Raw genomic sequence first — 17424 nt, 5'->3', positions numbered from 1 at the left:
GTGCCATAAGTGATGCGTAGGCTACGGAGGAAGCTGCGTTTCTTGTCCATAATAGGCCATATTTTTAGAAGGGTGGGTCACCTCCTAGTTATGCAACATGCTCTCCAGGATTATCTAACACAAGCGACCTCCTCGATATTACATTCCTTTACATTACAGTTCTACACCTGCTTTGCACGTGCCCTCGGTTTGACCGTGAAAAATTATCCCCGGGCGCAGCGCCTCGGCGAATAAATTCTCGTCCTGTAAGAGAAACCAAAATTCTGGGGCCTTGGGCCAAGCCTTCTTCTGGGAAGAAAGCCATCAGGCGCTGTTATAATACTTAAAGGACTGGGTTGAGGTCCACGCTATACATTCTCTGCGTGCACCGTGTATTGTCACGGAGCATGGGGCTCCCACGGAGACGTTCACTATCCTGTGCCCTGATCTTCCACCCCTCATCTTTCTTTCGCTCCCTTCATCCTCTTCCCCAGGCGCAGGGTAGTAAACCGGGCACTGCCTCGATGACCTGCCTGCTTCTCCATTATATTATCTATCTCTCCATCTCTCTATGGGCAGTTTTACTTGAAGATGACCGTTTAGAAAGTGGCCTGTAAATAGTCATATCATTTTAAATAACACAAAGCGCTCACCACTGTCTGATGACAGAAGGGCCGTGGCTCAACGAACTGCGCCTGTAAGTACGGGCACTTCTGCTCGCACAGTAAGCGTTGAACTGGGCTGTGGCTTAGCTCACAAACGAAAGCGGCGATGGTCTTAAGAAATTCTGGCTTTCAAACTACTTTTTTCTGGGAGCTGTCACATATGCTCTCCCGTATTGTGTGATAGGAGGAATAGGGAAGATGAGGGCTTCGTCGGGATATAAACGCACACGCGCAAAAAAAAAAATAATCTCACGGTTAACACTGCCATGGTCCGAAAACGTGCCACAGCTGTAGTATCATAGCTATCACCTTCGCCACCAGTAACGTTACCCATTCACTGTTGGGCGATTAACAGTTCTGCGCATGGCATGAACCCGTCAAGTTCGTTTCCTCCCCTTCAATTCTGCTATGGCATCTAACTGTAGTTCTGCAGGCCACTCTGCTCTTTCTCTGTTAACACAACCCATATATTTTTTTCTTTGTGTAGTTCGCTGCGCTTTCCTCAATCTCATTGCAAGACTTAATCTAGAACTTCAACCCAGAGATGGAATGAGATTCCACCCATGGTTTCAGTATGACATTCGATGAGGTCTCTCATTCCGGTTTACTGTTCATACTGCACCACACTGGCATTCCTTACGCATTAATCACTTGGATATAATTACATACTTGCACATGCGTCAACATTTCGTTGATATAGATGGCATCATTCCAATTTCCTTCTCGTAATTTCCGATATCTCTGAAGAAAGTGTCGTTGGACCTTAGCATTTTTTTATATATAGATCATGGTCTAACTTCATATCGACGTAAATATAAGTATACACTTATTCGCAGATGGCTGCATGCTCACCAAGTCTGTTCACTTTAACGAACATCAAGTTGCGCTGTACCCGCCGCGGTGGCTCGGTAATTAGGGCGCTCGCATGCTGAGCCCGAGGACGCGGGTTCGATCCCGGCCGAGGAGGCCGCGTTTCGATGGACGGGAAACGCAAGGCTCACGTGTACATCGCGATGCCAGTCCGCATTAAGAACTCAAGGTGTGGGAAACTAATGTGAAGCCCTCCACTACCGCGCTCCTCATAGTCCATGTCGCTTTGGGGCGTTAAAACTCATATAGCACCACCATCACCAAGAAGATGCACTTAACGTTAGCCTTGATGTCATTTATTCAAACTGGTGTGATTGGTGGAACTGAATTGTGAGAAACATGTCTTTCTCCGAATAAAAAATAAGAAATATCCGCTTCACTATCAGTACGCTGTTAAGCAATCCCCGATGTCTAAGAAAGTTTCAGGTATACATTGGCGCAACAATCGCTAATTTCTTGAATTGGCCCAACCACATTGATAAAATTTGTGCATTGGCATGTTGAAAGCTAGGCTTATTAAAATATACATATCAGACGTCTTCCATCGGGTAAACCGTCGGCTTATAAGACACTAAACTTGTTTGTAATATGCATGAGAAGCTTGATATCATTTTACTATGAAAGATATCAAAAACACTTGAGCAAATAGGAAGACTCGCAATTCGTTTTGTATAAAATCGTACCAGCGGCTTCGTTCTGCACCTGAACTTTATAAGGACGCGGAATAACGTCAAAACTTTAGAACCTCGTAATGAAGACAGCCAGAATAAAATTCATATCTAGTCTATATCCCCGTCAGCTTCACCGCAACCCTTCAATATACCTTCAGCAATATCATCGTCCAGAATTGCAAGGCATCACCATTCACGCATACATTGAACTCCTTTCTTTGCTCGTATCAATAGCTTTAAATATTTACTTCTACCGAGAAACGTAACCGAGTGGAACAACTACCTGGTGATGTATTTATCAGTTATTTTCCTTCAAGCAGTTCAGCATTTATTGGAGATAGGTTTTCACGTGCCCCGAAGTCATGTTTAGCTGTGTTCTACTAATGCACATGTCCTTATTCCTGCCGTTTAGTGCAATACCAAACTTTTATGAGCACTGTGTGGTGCAGGTCTTTTGTGTGTGTGTCCCGCTCCTTCTTGGGCCATATATTGGCTTGCGGTGTCTCATAAATAAATAAAATGAATAAAAATAAGTGCCATAAGTATACAACTGATACGTACTCTGTTTTTATTTTGGTAGATATCGGCAAGCTGCTGTGCTTAAGAGTGCCTCTCATATGCCCTTAAACCTCTCAAGATACTCCTAATTTCCTTCTCATGGCGCGAGTTTGCGGTTGCAGCTATGAAAACGTATGATTTCTTTCATAATAATAATAATAATAATAATAATAATAATAATAATAATAATAATAATAATAATAATAATTGGTTTTTGGGGAAAGGAAATGACGCAGTATCTGTCTCATATATCGGCGGACACCTGAACCGCGCCGTAAGGGAAGGGATAAAGGAGGGAGGGAAAGAAGAAAGGAAGAAGAGGCGCCGTAGTGGAGGGCTCCCGAATAATATCGCGAACGCGCTTTTCAACCGCAGCGGAAACGCGGCCACTGCGCTTGTTTCCAGAGTAGCCTGAAGAAGAACGGTCATAATAAATATCTGTTGCGATGTGTTCGTTCTTTGTTGTTTAACTTTCTTTTCCTCGTCATGTACAGCTCGCTGCAGTACCGTTAACAACAGCGTAGGCATTAAGAACAAAAGCATAAAAATTTGACGCTGTCGTTGACGACAAAGTCTATTTACCCACACTCCCATAAAACCACGCATCTTCTCATGCACAAGAAGATCAGCTAATGAGTCCATGGGGCTGCGACATCACGGAAACCAAGCGGCCAGCGGAGTTATCCAGGGCCCAAACACCGTGCTGTTTGCTGACCGTTGACTGCTTGGCCACATTTCCTTTGCTGAATACAGGTGAAACTGTTTACAAGTAGCACTTCAATCCGCTGCAAACAGTATTACTGAAGTCTATTGATGCTCAACTTGCACAATGCTTTTTCAATCCTCCGTAAACGGTGCACATGTCTTTAGTTACGCGAGCACATGCTTCAAGCTAAAACTGCGCTTATTAAAAAGCACACCTGAAGCACTTCAATGCTATCTACCCATCGTAAGATCCAAGTAGATAATGAAAGAATAGAGATCGAAATAAATTAATACCGTGTTCATGAAGAGGAAAATGTTGTGATTTGCGACTTTGTAAGGACTACAGCTGCGTAAGTTCTTCGGTTCGTTGGCGCTGCACTATTCCGCACTTCGTGGTCCTGACACTGCTTTCTGCACAGCAGCTGGCAACTGCAGCTCCTCCTGCAAGATCTATTGGTTTTCCTCTTCGCAGAGGTGCAAAAATTTTTGACACTGTCCGACGTTGTTCGTTCGCATAAGGATGATGAAGTTTGCGTTGCTCTCAACAATACCGGCTTGTACGTACACCACCAAGGACTTCCGCATTACGAGCGGGCATACGTCACCAGTGCGCCGCTCTGTTCTGTTATAAACAGCGTGTTGTGTAGAAAAATCAGCAGTGGCTTGATTTGGCTAACCCTGGAATTCAGCGGAAAGCAAGGACGCTTGCTAAGCGTCTCAGGTTCGTCCATGGCAGCTCCACTACACGCTCGCGACAGCCGTTCTATGTATATATATCCACACGACCACATGGCTACGACGTGGTATCACATGGTCTTACGACACTCCCATCGGATGCCATTGCTTGCCTTCACATCATCCCATCGGATGTCCTTAAGGTCAAAAATCAACTCAAAGGTCACCCAATGTCAAAGGTGAACTCAAAGGTCACCAAATGTCGAAGGTCAACTAAAGGTCATGAGTCAAGGGTTCGACACCATAAATGTACAACATATGGTCATACGCGGCTATTTTTGGTTGGGATGAAGGTCGTTCAAGGTCGTTGTGCTGCCTACCCGAAGACTGATTTACCTAGCGTACGCAGTGAAGCTTTTCGCTTCAAAATGGCGGTACTGAGCGCCACGGCTAGTCCAGTACACAGATGGGTACGAAAGAAAATGTGTGAAGAAGAAACAGATAAATCAAGATGCACTGTGAGGCCGCCAAGGCAAGGGCCACGGGAATTACCCGGTAACAGTTCGTCCACCTGTACTCAGCAGTGACACCATATGCACGCTACAACTTAAATTTTGTGTAGAAACAGGGCGTGGAGAAACAGGGCAATAAAAAACATGACACACACACACACACACACAGGCAGGTGTTTCTATGCCGTTTTCCATCATGCTTACGATTAGCAAGTAGCCGAACTGGAGGATGTTGTTGTGTACTGTGTTTTCAGAATTCTTCGTGCACAAATCTGTGAATGCCTTCAGCACAATATCAGTACGAGCACAGGTCTAAAACCCAGCCCTGATGTAGCGCGCATGCCTATATAGATGCAAATAATGAAGCTAACAGACTCTAGGGTGAGCGACATAAAATAAATCAAAATAAAGACCCTTCCTGCACCGCTAATCATGACACTAACGTTAGGAAAAGGCCATACATATAGTGGTGTTCACAAGACTGTCCCTCATGACCTCAACGACCTTTTACCGGGCTTTCCACAACGGCCACAAACCTAGAACAATGTATACATCCTTGACCACAGCGCAGCTGGTTCAGAGCTTCAGGTGTCGGCTCTCCTCGGGTCCTGTCTTGTGTTAGGTCATCACCACAGCATCACGGTCTTTCATCATACCTTACCCGATGTGGATCGCAGACTCCGACGTTGAACACAAACTGCAGGCGGACAGTCACTTTTTCCAAAACAATATTTATCAGACCTCATTTAATTACAACTATGAAAAGTGATTGCTGAGCATGAAAAAAAAGAAGAGGAAAAGAAGAAAAAGAAGACGGTGACCCCTCTGGTCACCCCACATCCATCGCAACTTGCCGTCGCTGCACCGAGTGGCAGCGAAGGCGCCGCCATCTGCACCGTTCAGCAACAGCTGAGAGCATTCCGTGGTGTAGCCTGCTCTTTAGTTCTCAACTGCGTTCCGAGAGGCCGCGCGATTATCGCGTGGCCGGCCGAGCCAGTGTGATGCAGTAGTGAGAGCAGGTGGGCGGCCGCAGATACCGATCTGCCCTTGGCGCTACCACTCCTCAGCATAAAACAGGCCTTCGAGGAACTCGCCGTGCACGGCCCCAACGCTCGCACACGATATCGCCACTTAAATTAAAACACGCGAAAAGCCGACTTAGCAAGTCCGAGGCCGAGCCTCTTGGTCGGCTCAGAGAGAGTCCGCGGGCAAGTCCTTCGTTGCCGCGGAGGCTTCGGGCCCAGTTAAAAAGGGATTGTCTTTGGGGTAGACGAGCCACAGACGTGACGACGAACACAGACGGTCACGGAGCGCAGCAGTTCGACGCACGCGGTGTCGCCGTGGAAGAAGATATATTATTCTGAACAAGTCCTGACTAGCGTTACCGGCGGCAGTGCCAGCGGGGTCCCCAATCACGGCGCTGAGGAAGCCACGCCGGGCTGGTCCTCGCTGGACACCACGCTGGGCGAGGTGGGGGGCCAGGTGGGCGAGTGTCGGCCGTCGGGCGAGTTGCACACGCTCGGCTGCGACGAGTCGGGCGACGCCGGAGTCGAAGGCCGCTGCTGCTGGTGCTGCTGCTGCTGCGTCACCTTGCCCATGAAGCTGCGGATCTCGTCGAAGTAGGGCTCGTCGCGGCGCGGCGACCGGTCGGCCTGCGGCACGCCGTCCGCCTCGTGCTTCTTGAGGTGCCTGTCCAGGTTGGTCTGCTGGCCGAAGCAGCGCTCGCAGAGCGGGCACTTGAACGGCTTCTCCTTGTTGTGGATGTTGCGCACGTGCCGCTGCAGGTTGGACGAGATGCTGAAGGAGCGCTCGCAGTACTTGCACTTGTACGGCTGCTCGCCCGTGTGCGTGCGCAGGTGGCGCGTGAGGTTCGCCGAGCGCGGGAACACCTTGCCGCAGAACTTGCACGAGTAGCGCTCCTTGGGCCGCGCCGCGCCGTCGGCCGCCTTGGCCGGCGGCAGCCGGGGCGGCGGCGGCGCGGCGCGCATCAGCTCCAGCGAGGCGCCCAGCAGCGGACTGAGGAAGGAGAAGCGAGGCGCGAACGCCGGGAAGGGCAGCTTGTCCGCGTGCCGGTACAGCGAGTCGAAGAACAGCGTGGGCGGGATGGGCCGCGGGTGGGCCATGGGCTGCGGGGGCTCGGCCGGCGCCGCGGGCAGCGCCGCCGGCGGCCGCCGTGTGCGCAGGTCCAGCGGCTCGTCGGCTCCCGGCTCGTGGAGCAGGCGCGCCTTGTGCGACAGGTCGCAGGGCGCCTCGGCGGCCGCGGCTGGGAACGAGCCGGCGGGCTGCTGGGCGCACAGGGCGCCGGGCTCCGGGCAGACGGCGCCCTGCTTGGGCGAGGCCCGCTGGTCCATGGGCGGCTCCGAGTCCGAGCTGAAGGGCTCGGCGTCGCTCTCGAGGCTGCTGCTGCTGGGCTCGTCCTCGGAGCCCGACGAGCGGCGGCTGGGCGACGGGGCCTGCTGGGTGCGATGCAGCAGCGGGAACAGCAGCTGGAGCGGCGCGGCGCTCATGGGCTCGGGCGGCGCGCGGCCGCCGGCGGGCGACGAGGCGCAGAAGCGCTTGTGCTTGGACAGCGAGGTGACCGTGGCGAAGCCCTGGCCGCAGCGGTGGCACTTGATCTGCATGCGGCAGGTGGCATGCATGCGCTTGTGGCGGCACAGGTTGGAGAACTGCGTGTACGCCTTGAGGCACACCTCGCAGCGGAATGGCTTGACGCTGCTGTGGATGTGCGTGTGCTGCTTGAGGCCCGACGATGTGGCGAACGTCTTGCCGCACTCTGCGCACGCGTGCGACCGGGCGCCCAGGTGCTGGGAGCGGACGTGCCTCTGGAGGTTCGACGGGTCGGTGAACACCTTGCGACAGGCGTCGCACACGTAGCGCCGCGATGCGTCGTGCGCCGCCTGGTGCCGGATCAGGTTGCTCTTCCAGCTAAACACCTTGGGGCACTGGTCGCAGCGGTACTCGCGCGCCGGACACCGCGTCACGTGCTCGCCCAACCTGCGCACCAAGACAAGACACGGCCACCATGAGCTCTACACGACACCGCAAGGACCGGGCCAATGTGGGGGGACTGCACCGGGTGCTTCCCGCAGCCGAATCCCCACCCACGTGGCCAGCCTCTATCTGTATCAAGAGGTCACTTGGCGGCAGACAGCACATAATGTATAGGGTAACGGAATGCAGTTCTACACTAGACGGAAGGAAATGTTCTGACGGTAAGACTGGGCCTGCCGACGTGCCTAAGGGATGCCTGCGAAGACCGCACGAAACGTCACAGGCATGGGTGCGCTGCGAACCTGGTGATGTCTAGAAATATCTCATCATGTCAGATCCGAAGAGTTGTAAAAAAAATCCTGTTTTCTTGTAAAATATATTTTCGCAGTTTAAGGTATTTCAGGCGCTACAGTTAATCATTTCACATTTCGAATAATAGTTATTAATATGTATTAGTCCAGTAATTGCAGAGGTAAGGGAGCGCTCCAAATGCCCAAGTCACAAGCGCCAAGTTCGCTGCACATCCTTGTAAAGACAACCCGCAGAACATAGTGTGCACTTATGTGTTGATACATCTTTTCAGAAGCATTTAAACATGATGAATGTTATGATTTACCGGTAAAATACGGCGAGTTGCGCGGTTCTAAATGGGCCTTCGTCTTCGTCAGAGTTCTTCTAATGGTTACCCTTATAAAAATGGTCTATATACAGTCTATAAGCTCACACAGACTCTACAGCCTCGCTATATATATTTCTTTTTGTCTATCCATAGTCTATAGACTGTCTATAGACAAAAATATACAAAAAGTATATGACCATAAGTCTATACATTATCTATAGACTGTCTATATAATTTATACTACCTATAGACTGTTTTAGGGTTTGTCTAGAGATGGTATAGACTTTATAGACATATAAACATTATAGAGTCTATAAACTTTATATCTTTTGACAGTTTATAGATTGTCTAAAAAATTTTGTAAGGGCAGAGCCAGTGCGCAGAAAAAAATGAACTGTAGTTAGCGCTTACGAGGCGATAATAAGTGAAACTAAAGAAAGAGCGCGACATGTAAGCTTCGACATAACAAAACAAAGTTATAATTAGAAAGGATACCAGGAAACTAAAATTCAAAGTTCCCCTTTTCCCTGGAAAGAAGGATTGGGCAAAATGTCCTCGATCCGCATGGTCGGAACACAGTTTGATCAGTGACTACAAAGGCCTAAGTCACTAGTCAACAGGTGAAAATGGCAATGTCTTACTTTTACTGGACAGCGTATGACCAGTGATCCCAAAGTAGTTATGTCACTAAGTTTCTTGTTACGGCAGGCACACTATTACGGCGACCATGGTCGAAGATCGCGCCGTAAACCCCGGAAAAGCTCCCTGATAAAAGCATCCTTGTGTAAAAGCGTTGCGCATTCATAATGTGCAAAATAAGATTTATGCACAGTTTTTGTGCAAGCTTATCGCCGCGTATCATTCTTCAAGTGCTTAGAATCTGAGCTAAGAGTGGCTGCACCCAACATGCAGGCTGATATGAAACTCAGGACAGAAGTACACACACACATCAAGCTCACAAAGCACATATCATAAAGCCTTACAAGCGTCCAGTGGGCTGTCGTCAGTTGTTCTCCGTGAAAAGAACGTGTTCATTTGTTTCTTATTCGGAGCTCGGCGCGGCAGAAAATAGGCGCCCGCTTATCTGTGCGGCCATCTGCTTCCCCGCGCACTGCTCCTGTGAATCTGGGATGATCTTGAAGCCAAGTATGCAGATGCCTTGTCGCGATAACGACGGCTCGCTTATAAACTTCCAGTCCTTGGCACGCTTCTCTCGCGATCATTTCGTCTGCCATCTGGAGTGGAAAGCCAAACCGCCGACTGGCATCTCGTCAAAGACCTGCCTCCGCTGTCTCCGGGTAAAGATGCTCGCTTGCCGCCCATGTCGTGCGTGAATGGCGTCAGCATCGAGTCTCTCTTCCGGGAGTATACAGCTTTAATCAAGACTGAGAGCTTCGTAAGTTGGTATTGTTTTTGCTACTCTGTATTGGCTGGCCCTGGGTGGTATTAAGTGTTGGTGGGTCTTAGTACGTATACTGGTGGGTATTAGTAATGGGGTGTTTGGCGGACTCTGTCTTTGGCTTTGACGCTTCTTTGTGTTTGAATCTAAGACCTGAGGCTTCCCGGCCAGTTCGCCAACAAAGACTCACGCGGATGACTCAAAAAGGAAGACAGGTCTGCGCCGGCGGCGCCACGGAAGGCTGCACCCAGTGCGTTCGCTCTGCAGCGGGAGCAGCAGGGCGTTGTGTGTCTGTGCGTGTTTATTACTTCTCGCCGATCCCGAGTCCTCCGCGCGCGGTCTCCTTCGGAGAGCGGCAGGCGACCTTCGCGTCGGCGCCGGTCAGCAGCTCTACGGCAGCGGCGGCAGTGGCGGCCCATCGGCATCCCAAGGACGGCCGGCCCCGAGGCAACGCCCCGTGCGATGGCCCGGTTTCACCGCCGCCGCTGACGGAAGCGAAACCGGGCGTGACCGAGGCCGGGCTCTCTCCCAGCGTCGTTTCCTGCTGCTGCTGCTGCTGGACACAGCACCACCGCCACCCCAGCACCGACCACCGGCGTGTACTGCACAACCGTCCTCCTCCTCCCCGCGGTCCGAAACTCGCCGACCACCGCTCCTCGTGGGCGCGAAGAAATCGCCGCCCGTGCGTTTTTCGCGCCCAGCTGTGCGCGCTGGACCTGGTTCTGCCGTATGGGCGCTGCCGGTCGTTCGATTGGACCGGGGCGAGGGAGACCTTGCTCGTCGATCCGCTTCTCTGGCGTGAACGGCAGCCACCTCGTCGGCGGCGGCGGCGGACAATCGGTCCTCTCGCGCCCGCCCTGCCTTTCTTTTTTTCTTTCGATTTATGTGGCTGTCTTTTTGTGCCTCGATGCCTCTGAGGTGTTCCGCACGAAATGATAGGAGCGGGCATTCATCTGTCCCGCGCACCGGGCTGGCATGCGCTCGAGCGGGCACTGTGTCACGAAGGAATCTTGCAGCATGCATCATCACCAACGCTCTCTCCACCGCCATGCTGGAGGCTCGCGAATTCTCTGCCCTTTTCGCTGGTAGAGTGGCGGCGATTAGTGCGTGAGTGCATGGACAAAAAAAAAATAAAAAGAAAACTTCGACAAACCATTTTTGGTGGGTACGACGCAAGGGAGTATATTGGTGTTTGAATGCAAGCTCTTGCAATGTTCCAGATTTCGCAACGCACCCGACCGAGCGAGTAAGATTCACGGCGCAGGAATGGCTTGACGCTAAGTTGCGAAACTTAGCAAGAATGAGTGGACACAAACCAGATGCGAAAAGACGCTCTTTTCAAGGCAACACGAAGGCGAAAGGAAGTGTGACGTCTTCACGATGTTCGAACACCGAAAATAGCTTTTCACAAAGCAGCAACAAAAACTTACGGACACGGCAACCTCACACCGAGGCGAAGTGTCCGCATGTCACCCTTATGAGTGCACCCGCCGTCATCTCCGTGTGGATGTCGCGACCTCAGGATGCAGACCAATGCGGTCGGTCCCAGAGACCACAGTGTCTGTGGTCTGACACATGTGAACCTGTGGCCTGGGAGCCAGAGTAGAACACAGACCTCAGTGGCTGTGATCATAGACCTGTGGATTTGTGGCCTGCGGTCTGTGGCTCGGTTTGCGCTGGCCCTCATGTTCCTTGAGGCTGAGGACACCACTGCCTTTCGACACCTGACGAAAGCGAAAGATTCCGAATACAGCGTACTGCGACTGTGACGCCATTTCGTCACCAAACAATTCACTCGTAGTGTTATGTCGACCTCTCTTACAGCTAGCTGCACGGCTGCGCAATCACCCACGCGATGTGGTTACCGCTAGTTCGCTCGGCCGTACGCGACGACAGTTTAACGATCATTCGCGGCACAGTTACATAGCGCCTTGAACGAACGCGGACATGTTTTCGCGCATGGCCTGGCACGTCCTTCTATAACCTGAGCCCGCCGAGTCAGGTGAAAGCCAAGTGGGTCGTTTCCTCTCGCAGGAACTGAGGCTCGATGACTGGCGTTGGCAATGCTGAAAACGCCTGCTGACCTCAGAAGACTGACCGCGAAGTTCGACCTAAAGCGCGGCACAGTCAGGCGACCTTTGAGAATTTCACGCCACTGCCTGTCCGAGACGATAACTGGAGGTACGAGGACGGTGCCGTTCTCTCTTCGCGACATTTAGGTTAACGCTGTGTATACTTTATAAGCACTACTCTCGCCGTGTCGTTGGGTGCCGTAAGGGAGAAGTGTGTTCACACTTCTCACTTAACCTCTGGAATGAAAAGTGATGTTTGCGGCAGCTAAGAAAATAAAAGTTAAAAAGAAAACGCCTTTTATTTTTTGTTCTTTCCTCAGTCGTCTGCAATTTTGGAATAAAATTTATGGAACGTTAAATATCACCAAGGCGGCAAACAAATATTAAATAAAAGCTGACTAAAATTAGATCTGTTTTTACTCATATATGATGTTCCACTCACAAAACATATCGACGCTTCACACTGGAACTCTACCGTTTCACGTCGTTCGCAGTCAGTATCGATCAGGCCATGTCAGTTAATAGCGATCACTGTCGATTCTGCGGTGGCGCATGATCAAAAGTCATATATGAGAAAAAAATGGTACTATGTCATCTGGTTTTGAATTTCGCTGCCATACACATGTTTCTAGAAAATCAAACATTCTTGACGCAACGTACCCACCGCCCGTGTTCAAAACGCGGTGCGCATTGTCAGAAGCGCGGGAACGGCCCGCAACTTGAGCGATGATTACGACTTCCTCTAGGTCGATGGACAAATCGAAATGGCGCCTCGAGGGAGAGCCGCAGTAAGAAAAACCAAGCGCGTAATACACGTGCTCTCGCGCAACGTCTCCACGAGAATGTACCCCAGCGCCTCCGGAACGTCTGAGCCCGCCTTCCTGTCAAGTGCTGCTCCACAGTGTTTGCCTTCAGCTTTCCACTTGTCCCGCCGCAGCCGATCGCCAACGCCGCTCGGTAAACAAGAGCGGTCGCTCCGATTTGCGGCTGCACCCACTTTCGTGCGCGCCAGTTGAGCCGTCTTCAGTGACGGGATCCTTTTGTGAGCCGCGAAGAAATGAGAGGAGGGCGGTACTAGTTGTGGTTAGGGTTCAACTCTGCAGTGGCAAACGAGGCCATAATGTGCCGAACGAAAGGTGAAGACGGATGTAAGGTTAGCTGTGGCTAAAAATATCTGTGGCCCAAAAATCGTGGGTTAAAATGAGAGCTGAAAGAAAACTGAAAAAAAAAGGTTAGAAGGTAATCGAACAAAAATTGTCTAAAACAGAGGTAAAGTCCGTGAGGATGACGTAAACAGAAGAATTAGCGCAAACTTTTGTGACTACAGTTTCACTTCGCCTTTCTGAAAGACGCGGTTGTGTGCGTTTTAGAAGGAACTCCGATCAGTGCAAAATAGAGGGGACCGGATAACGGTCACGAAGCAGCAATCGTAGGATATGAACTTTTCCAACCTCTGCAGCGTCCGAGAATACCTTATGCGCGCAAGGAATGCAGTTACCCCGCCGGCCTTTTGAAGATACGGGGAAGATTTGTTGCAACGAAAGCAGTTTCCGTGACAAGTTTCCTGCCGGCCGGACGGAGGAGCCGGTGGTGGAGAAAGGTTAAGGGAGGGAAGGGCAAGTTATCCGTTGCCGACAGCTACCAGCCTTGAGCGCTCACTCCTCCCTGACGTCTTTGACTTTTGCTGACATAGCCGCGGCCGAATGGAGCCCTCCGAGCAAGCGAGCTCTATTCGAGCGGTAAGCGCCTCAGAGGAAGGGTGTGACTACGAGGGGGCGATCTCTCTCGCCCACTGTGACCCCGGACGCATCCGCGGCCGGGAGAAAAGATGGGCGGTGCGACGCTGCACCGACCAATGGTCAGAACTCCACCCCACCCACGGAACCCGCAGCGAGGGGTCGTTGACCTCGAAGAGGCGACCGCGCCCCGCGGCCAGTGGAAGCGGCGCGCGGGAACTGGAGCGCCGGACAGGGCGTGGCCAAGTGGGCCACGGCGGCCGGCCTTCGTCGCCGCCGCTGGCCGGGCCTTCCTCCGCTTTCTTGGGTGCGGAAGCCGAGCGGCTACTGTGCAGCGCGCCGGCGCCAGACCATCTTCCGCCCCGGCGGCGCGCACTGCTCACCGCCCTGGCGCGCATCTAACGAGCGCGCTCCTCTCCCAAGAGTGTGCGCGCCCGGAGCCGGGTGGCGTGCGACCGAGCGTCGCGAAGCAACGGAAAGATTTTTTCTTTTTTCTTCCGCTAATTTCCATATCAGAAGGGAAAAGAAAAAGAAGTCTGTCTGTCGGCTAAACACGGGAGGCGTTACTCGAATTCGCCCCGTATACGAAGCGGCAAGAGAAGACGGTGGCGGTGTGCCCGCGACTCGACAGTGGTGTGCCCGCGACTCGAAGACATCGCCGCGTGCGCGGTGCTAGTCACGACAGCGGTCGCTACGTCACTCGGAGTCGGCGCGGTGGGCTTCCAACCAGTGGGAAGGTTTGTGAAGTCGGTGGGTGCAGCCGCGATGGAGTGGAGATTTAGCAGCTATGCACGGAGTCGCGGCTTCGATAAGGGAAAAAACTGGAGCGGTGCCTGAGTGCAAAATGCTGATCTGTACGGAGCTCCCGATGGGCTCCTAAGAACTCCGGGCGTTAAAATCGAATTTGAGGACTGCAGTGGCGTCTACCGGATGCCACTGAGTTGCCTTGGGATGGTCTGCTTATTTGGTCCGGCCAAGCAAGCACTTGGAAAAAAAAAAAAGTCCGGAAACGGACGTTTCGCGTGAAAATAAAGATGAATATGTTTACAGGTCCCTTCATTAGGAAAGGGAACAAAATGTCAGCATTCAATTAATTATTACTACATAAATATGTGTTGCACGCACGCTTCCTCCTGTTTCTTAACTAGTTTTCCTCTGTCAACTTTAGCAAAGAAATAACAAAAAATCTTTTTTTTTTGTGCAGACTGGTTCCATTTTATAATCGAGCGACTGTACAAGCCATCCCCTAAATAGACTATAGCCGGAAACGCGATTTGTCTCTAACATCTTCTTCCGCTAGGCCAATCAGGTCATCTGTCAACTTCGGCCAGATACTCAGAAAGAAGAAATACAAAATAGAGATGATAATAACACAGACGAAAGAAGAAAAAAAAATGCCTGGACGATTATGCGTCTCATTAATGCGCTTATCCAGAGCAGCTGTTGCATGCTTTTGTGATTCACGTCGTGCAGTTTGTGATTTGCCGATTAGTAAATTTCTGATTTCTCCTCGTATTTTTTTTCTTTTCGAGGCATGCTCGCGGTGACGTCCCTGCTCAGGGTTTCTTGGCGGGCGCGGTCACTTGGAGCGCTTGCTCGGATGACGTCATGGCGCTGGCCACGTGATCATGAAGCAGCTGGGCCTCACGTGACCAGACGTGATGCCACTTTCTGTGCAACGCGAAAGCTCGCCCCAATGTTACAGCTGTGCTGTAAAATAAATGTTGTTTTGCTGACAAGGCCAACACACGAATCGGTGCACGAAAAGCGCCGTGTGAGGAAAGAGAGAGAGAGAACGACTTTATTTGAAATTGCGCCATCGGCCACGGATGACCAGTGGTGCAACTGTTGCCGCGTGCTACCGTCTCTCACTGCGACGAGCAAGCCTCCAGTTTTAAGTGCTTTTCAACACACGAGATGGTACAGTTGTGTAATCAATCACGTTTAAGCAAAATCCTCACCGAGTCACGACAACACCAGGCATTAACGGAGGACTTGGCACTGCAGACTGGATCGAAGGGTGGCGAGTTTCTCCAGGCAGTTCGAGTGTTCTTCACTTCCTAAGCTTCGCGGTTCTCAGCTCGCAGCTGTGATCTGAACCAGTGGTGGTGTGCTTGCGTGTATTGGCACCTCACTTCTGCCCCATCGTCACCAACTGTACACCTCTTTCATTCACCTCTTCCCTCTCCTCCAGTGGCAGAGGGTTCTCAGTTGGGCTCAGCTCCCTGTTTTTTGCAAACAAACCTCTAAACTTTATCTGTCCCCGACCTACGGCAATGGCTCAGTTGTTAGTGCGCACGGCTCTAAGCCGGAGGGTCCGGGTTAAATACCAGCCATAGCGGCCACGTTTCGATGGAGGCGAAACCCAAAAGGCGCCCGTGTGCGCTGTGACGTCAGTGAACGCTGAAGATTCCCAGGCGACCGAAATTATTCCGGAGCCGTCCGCTGACAGGCGAGGCAGAAAAATATGTGGCTGAATTGCGTTCACAAAACCGGAATACAACATGTGACGATTTACAAGGAAAGCTGGGCGTGGCCAAAACATGGGGAATACTCAAGTACATAACTGGTCTAAACAAAAGCAGAGGGTAGCAGAGCGAATCTATACAAAAATTAATACACTAGTTATCCTGCACGAAAGAGGGTCTCAGGATATCATACCACACACCATATATTACCACAAGGTCTAAAAAAAGGAAAATAAATCATTTAATCAGGAAAGTTTTCAAATAGGCGCTTAGGTACGCACCCCCCCCCTCCCCCGCACTCCCAGCACGGCGAAGGTGAAATTAGAGGCATTAGGCATTAATTAGAGCCTTGAGAAATTGGTAGAAAGACACCATAGTCAGCCAACGAGAAAGCCTACCACAAATATACTCATGCAGGAACATGCTCAAATTGATAGGCATACGACCAGAATTAGGCATCCCATACAACAAGGAAGATAAGACAGGAGAAATTCAGGAACAGATCAAGATAGCACCAATACCTAGAAATATGCACCCGAAACACCACGTAGAGAGAAAAAGCGAATGAGAGCATCCTACTTGTCTTATATAAGGAAGCAGCCGAATGGCGAGGGAGAAAATGCGATGGCAATGGCAGTCACAGATAACGAGCTAAATCATCAGAGCAGCTGCCACAATTCGGGAAACTCACACGGCACGAAAGAAGCAGAGGAAATCGCAGTAACAATATAGCCATTCAAGAAACCAATACCAACCATAACCTAATAATCATAACAGATTTACAACCATCACGTGGAAATTACATGAAAGGGAGAATAGCTAGTAAAGCACTAGATATACTGCGGAAAGGAACGCACAAGATGACAGCATCAACAATAATCTGGGACCCTGGACACGAGAGTCTCCGAAACAACAATGACGCACACACCACTGTCCGAGCATTGGCAGGCCGGGCTTTGCGAGAGGGGCACTCCAAAGAAAACAAGGCGCGGATCACATGCCATGATATATAAAAGTATTACAAATTAGGTAGAATGAAATATCCGCAACCAGATACGTCCTTGATGAAAGAAGAAGAAATCACCATCAGTCACGCTTGAAGACAAACGCATACCCTCTCCTCAGTGTAATGCACAAGGTACTGCCAACGATACATCAGAACCCTTTCCATTATGCGGAGGACACCCAAGCTTATATCACACAGTTTAGGCGTGTCAAAAAAACAAGCAATAGCAAAAATTCCAATACCCGACCCATGAGCAGTGGAAGGTGCTGTCCACCTCGGTCCTCAACGACCGGAGGAACCTGGTCATCAGGGCCCGAGCGGCAGCATCCTCCGATGAAGTCTTGGACGGAGGACACCGCTCACGCTCCGCCATATAAAATATTCGTACAAGTAAAGTCATCACCGACACCAGCCTCCACTATACGGCGCCTCTTTTGTAGCGATAGCTACATTACGCTAACATTTCGAGCCTTCTGCGTGGCGGCGCCGTGGCCACCG

The 17424-nt window shown here is 51.1% G+C and overlaps 1 protein-coding gene across 2 annotated transcripts in view; it reads right to left on the bottom strand.

Moving 5' to 3' along the window:
- Window positions 1–5346: 5346 nt before the first annotated feature.
- LOC144120682 (uncharacterized) overlaps window positions 5347–17424 on the bottom strand; it is a 202502-nt gene continuing 190424 nt past the window's right edge. For both annotated transcript variants that reach the window (XM_077653317.1, XM_077653318.1), the window contains one exon: window positions 5347–7629. In XM_077653317.1, coding sequence (XP_077509443.1) covers window positions 6048–7629 — 1582 coding nt within the window. In that variant the 3' untranslated portion in view covers window positions 5347–6047. The remainder of the gene's footprint in view (window positions 7630–17424) is intronic.

This window comes from Amblyomma americanum, chromosome 2, assembly GCF_052857255.1.
Source record: "Amblyomma americanum isolate KBUSLIRL-KWMA chromosome 2, ASM5285725v1, whole genome shotgun sequence".
In the NCBI taxonomy this organism is placed as follows: domain Eukaryota; kingdom Metazoa; phylum Arthropoda; class Arachnida; order Ixodida; family Ixodidae; genus Amblyomma; species Amblyomma americanum.
This window is presented reverse-complemented; position numbering and strand designations above follow the sequence as displayed.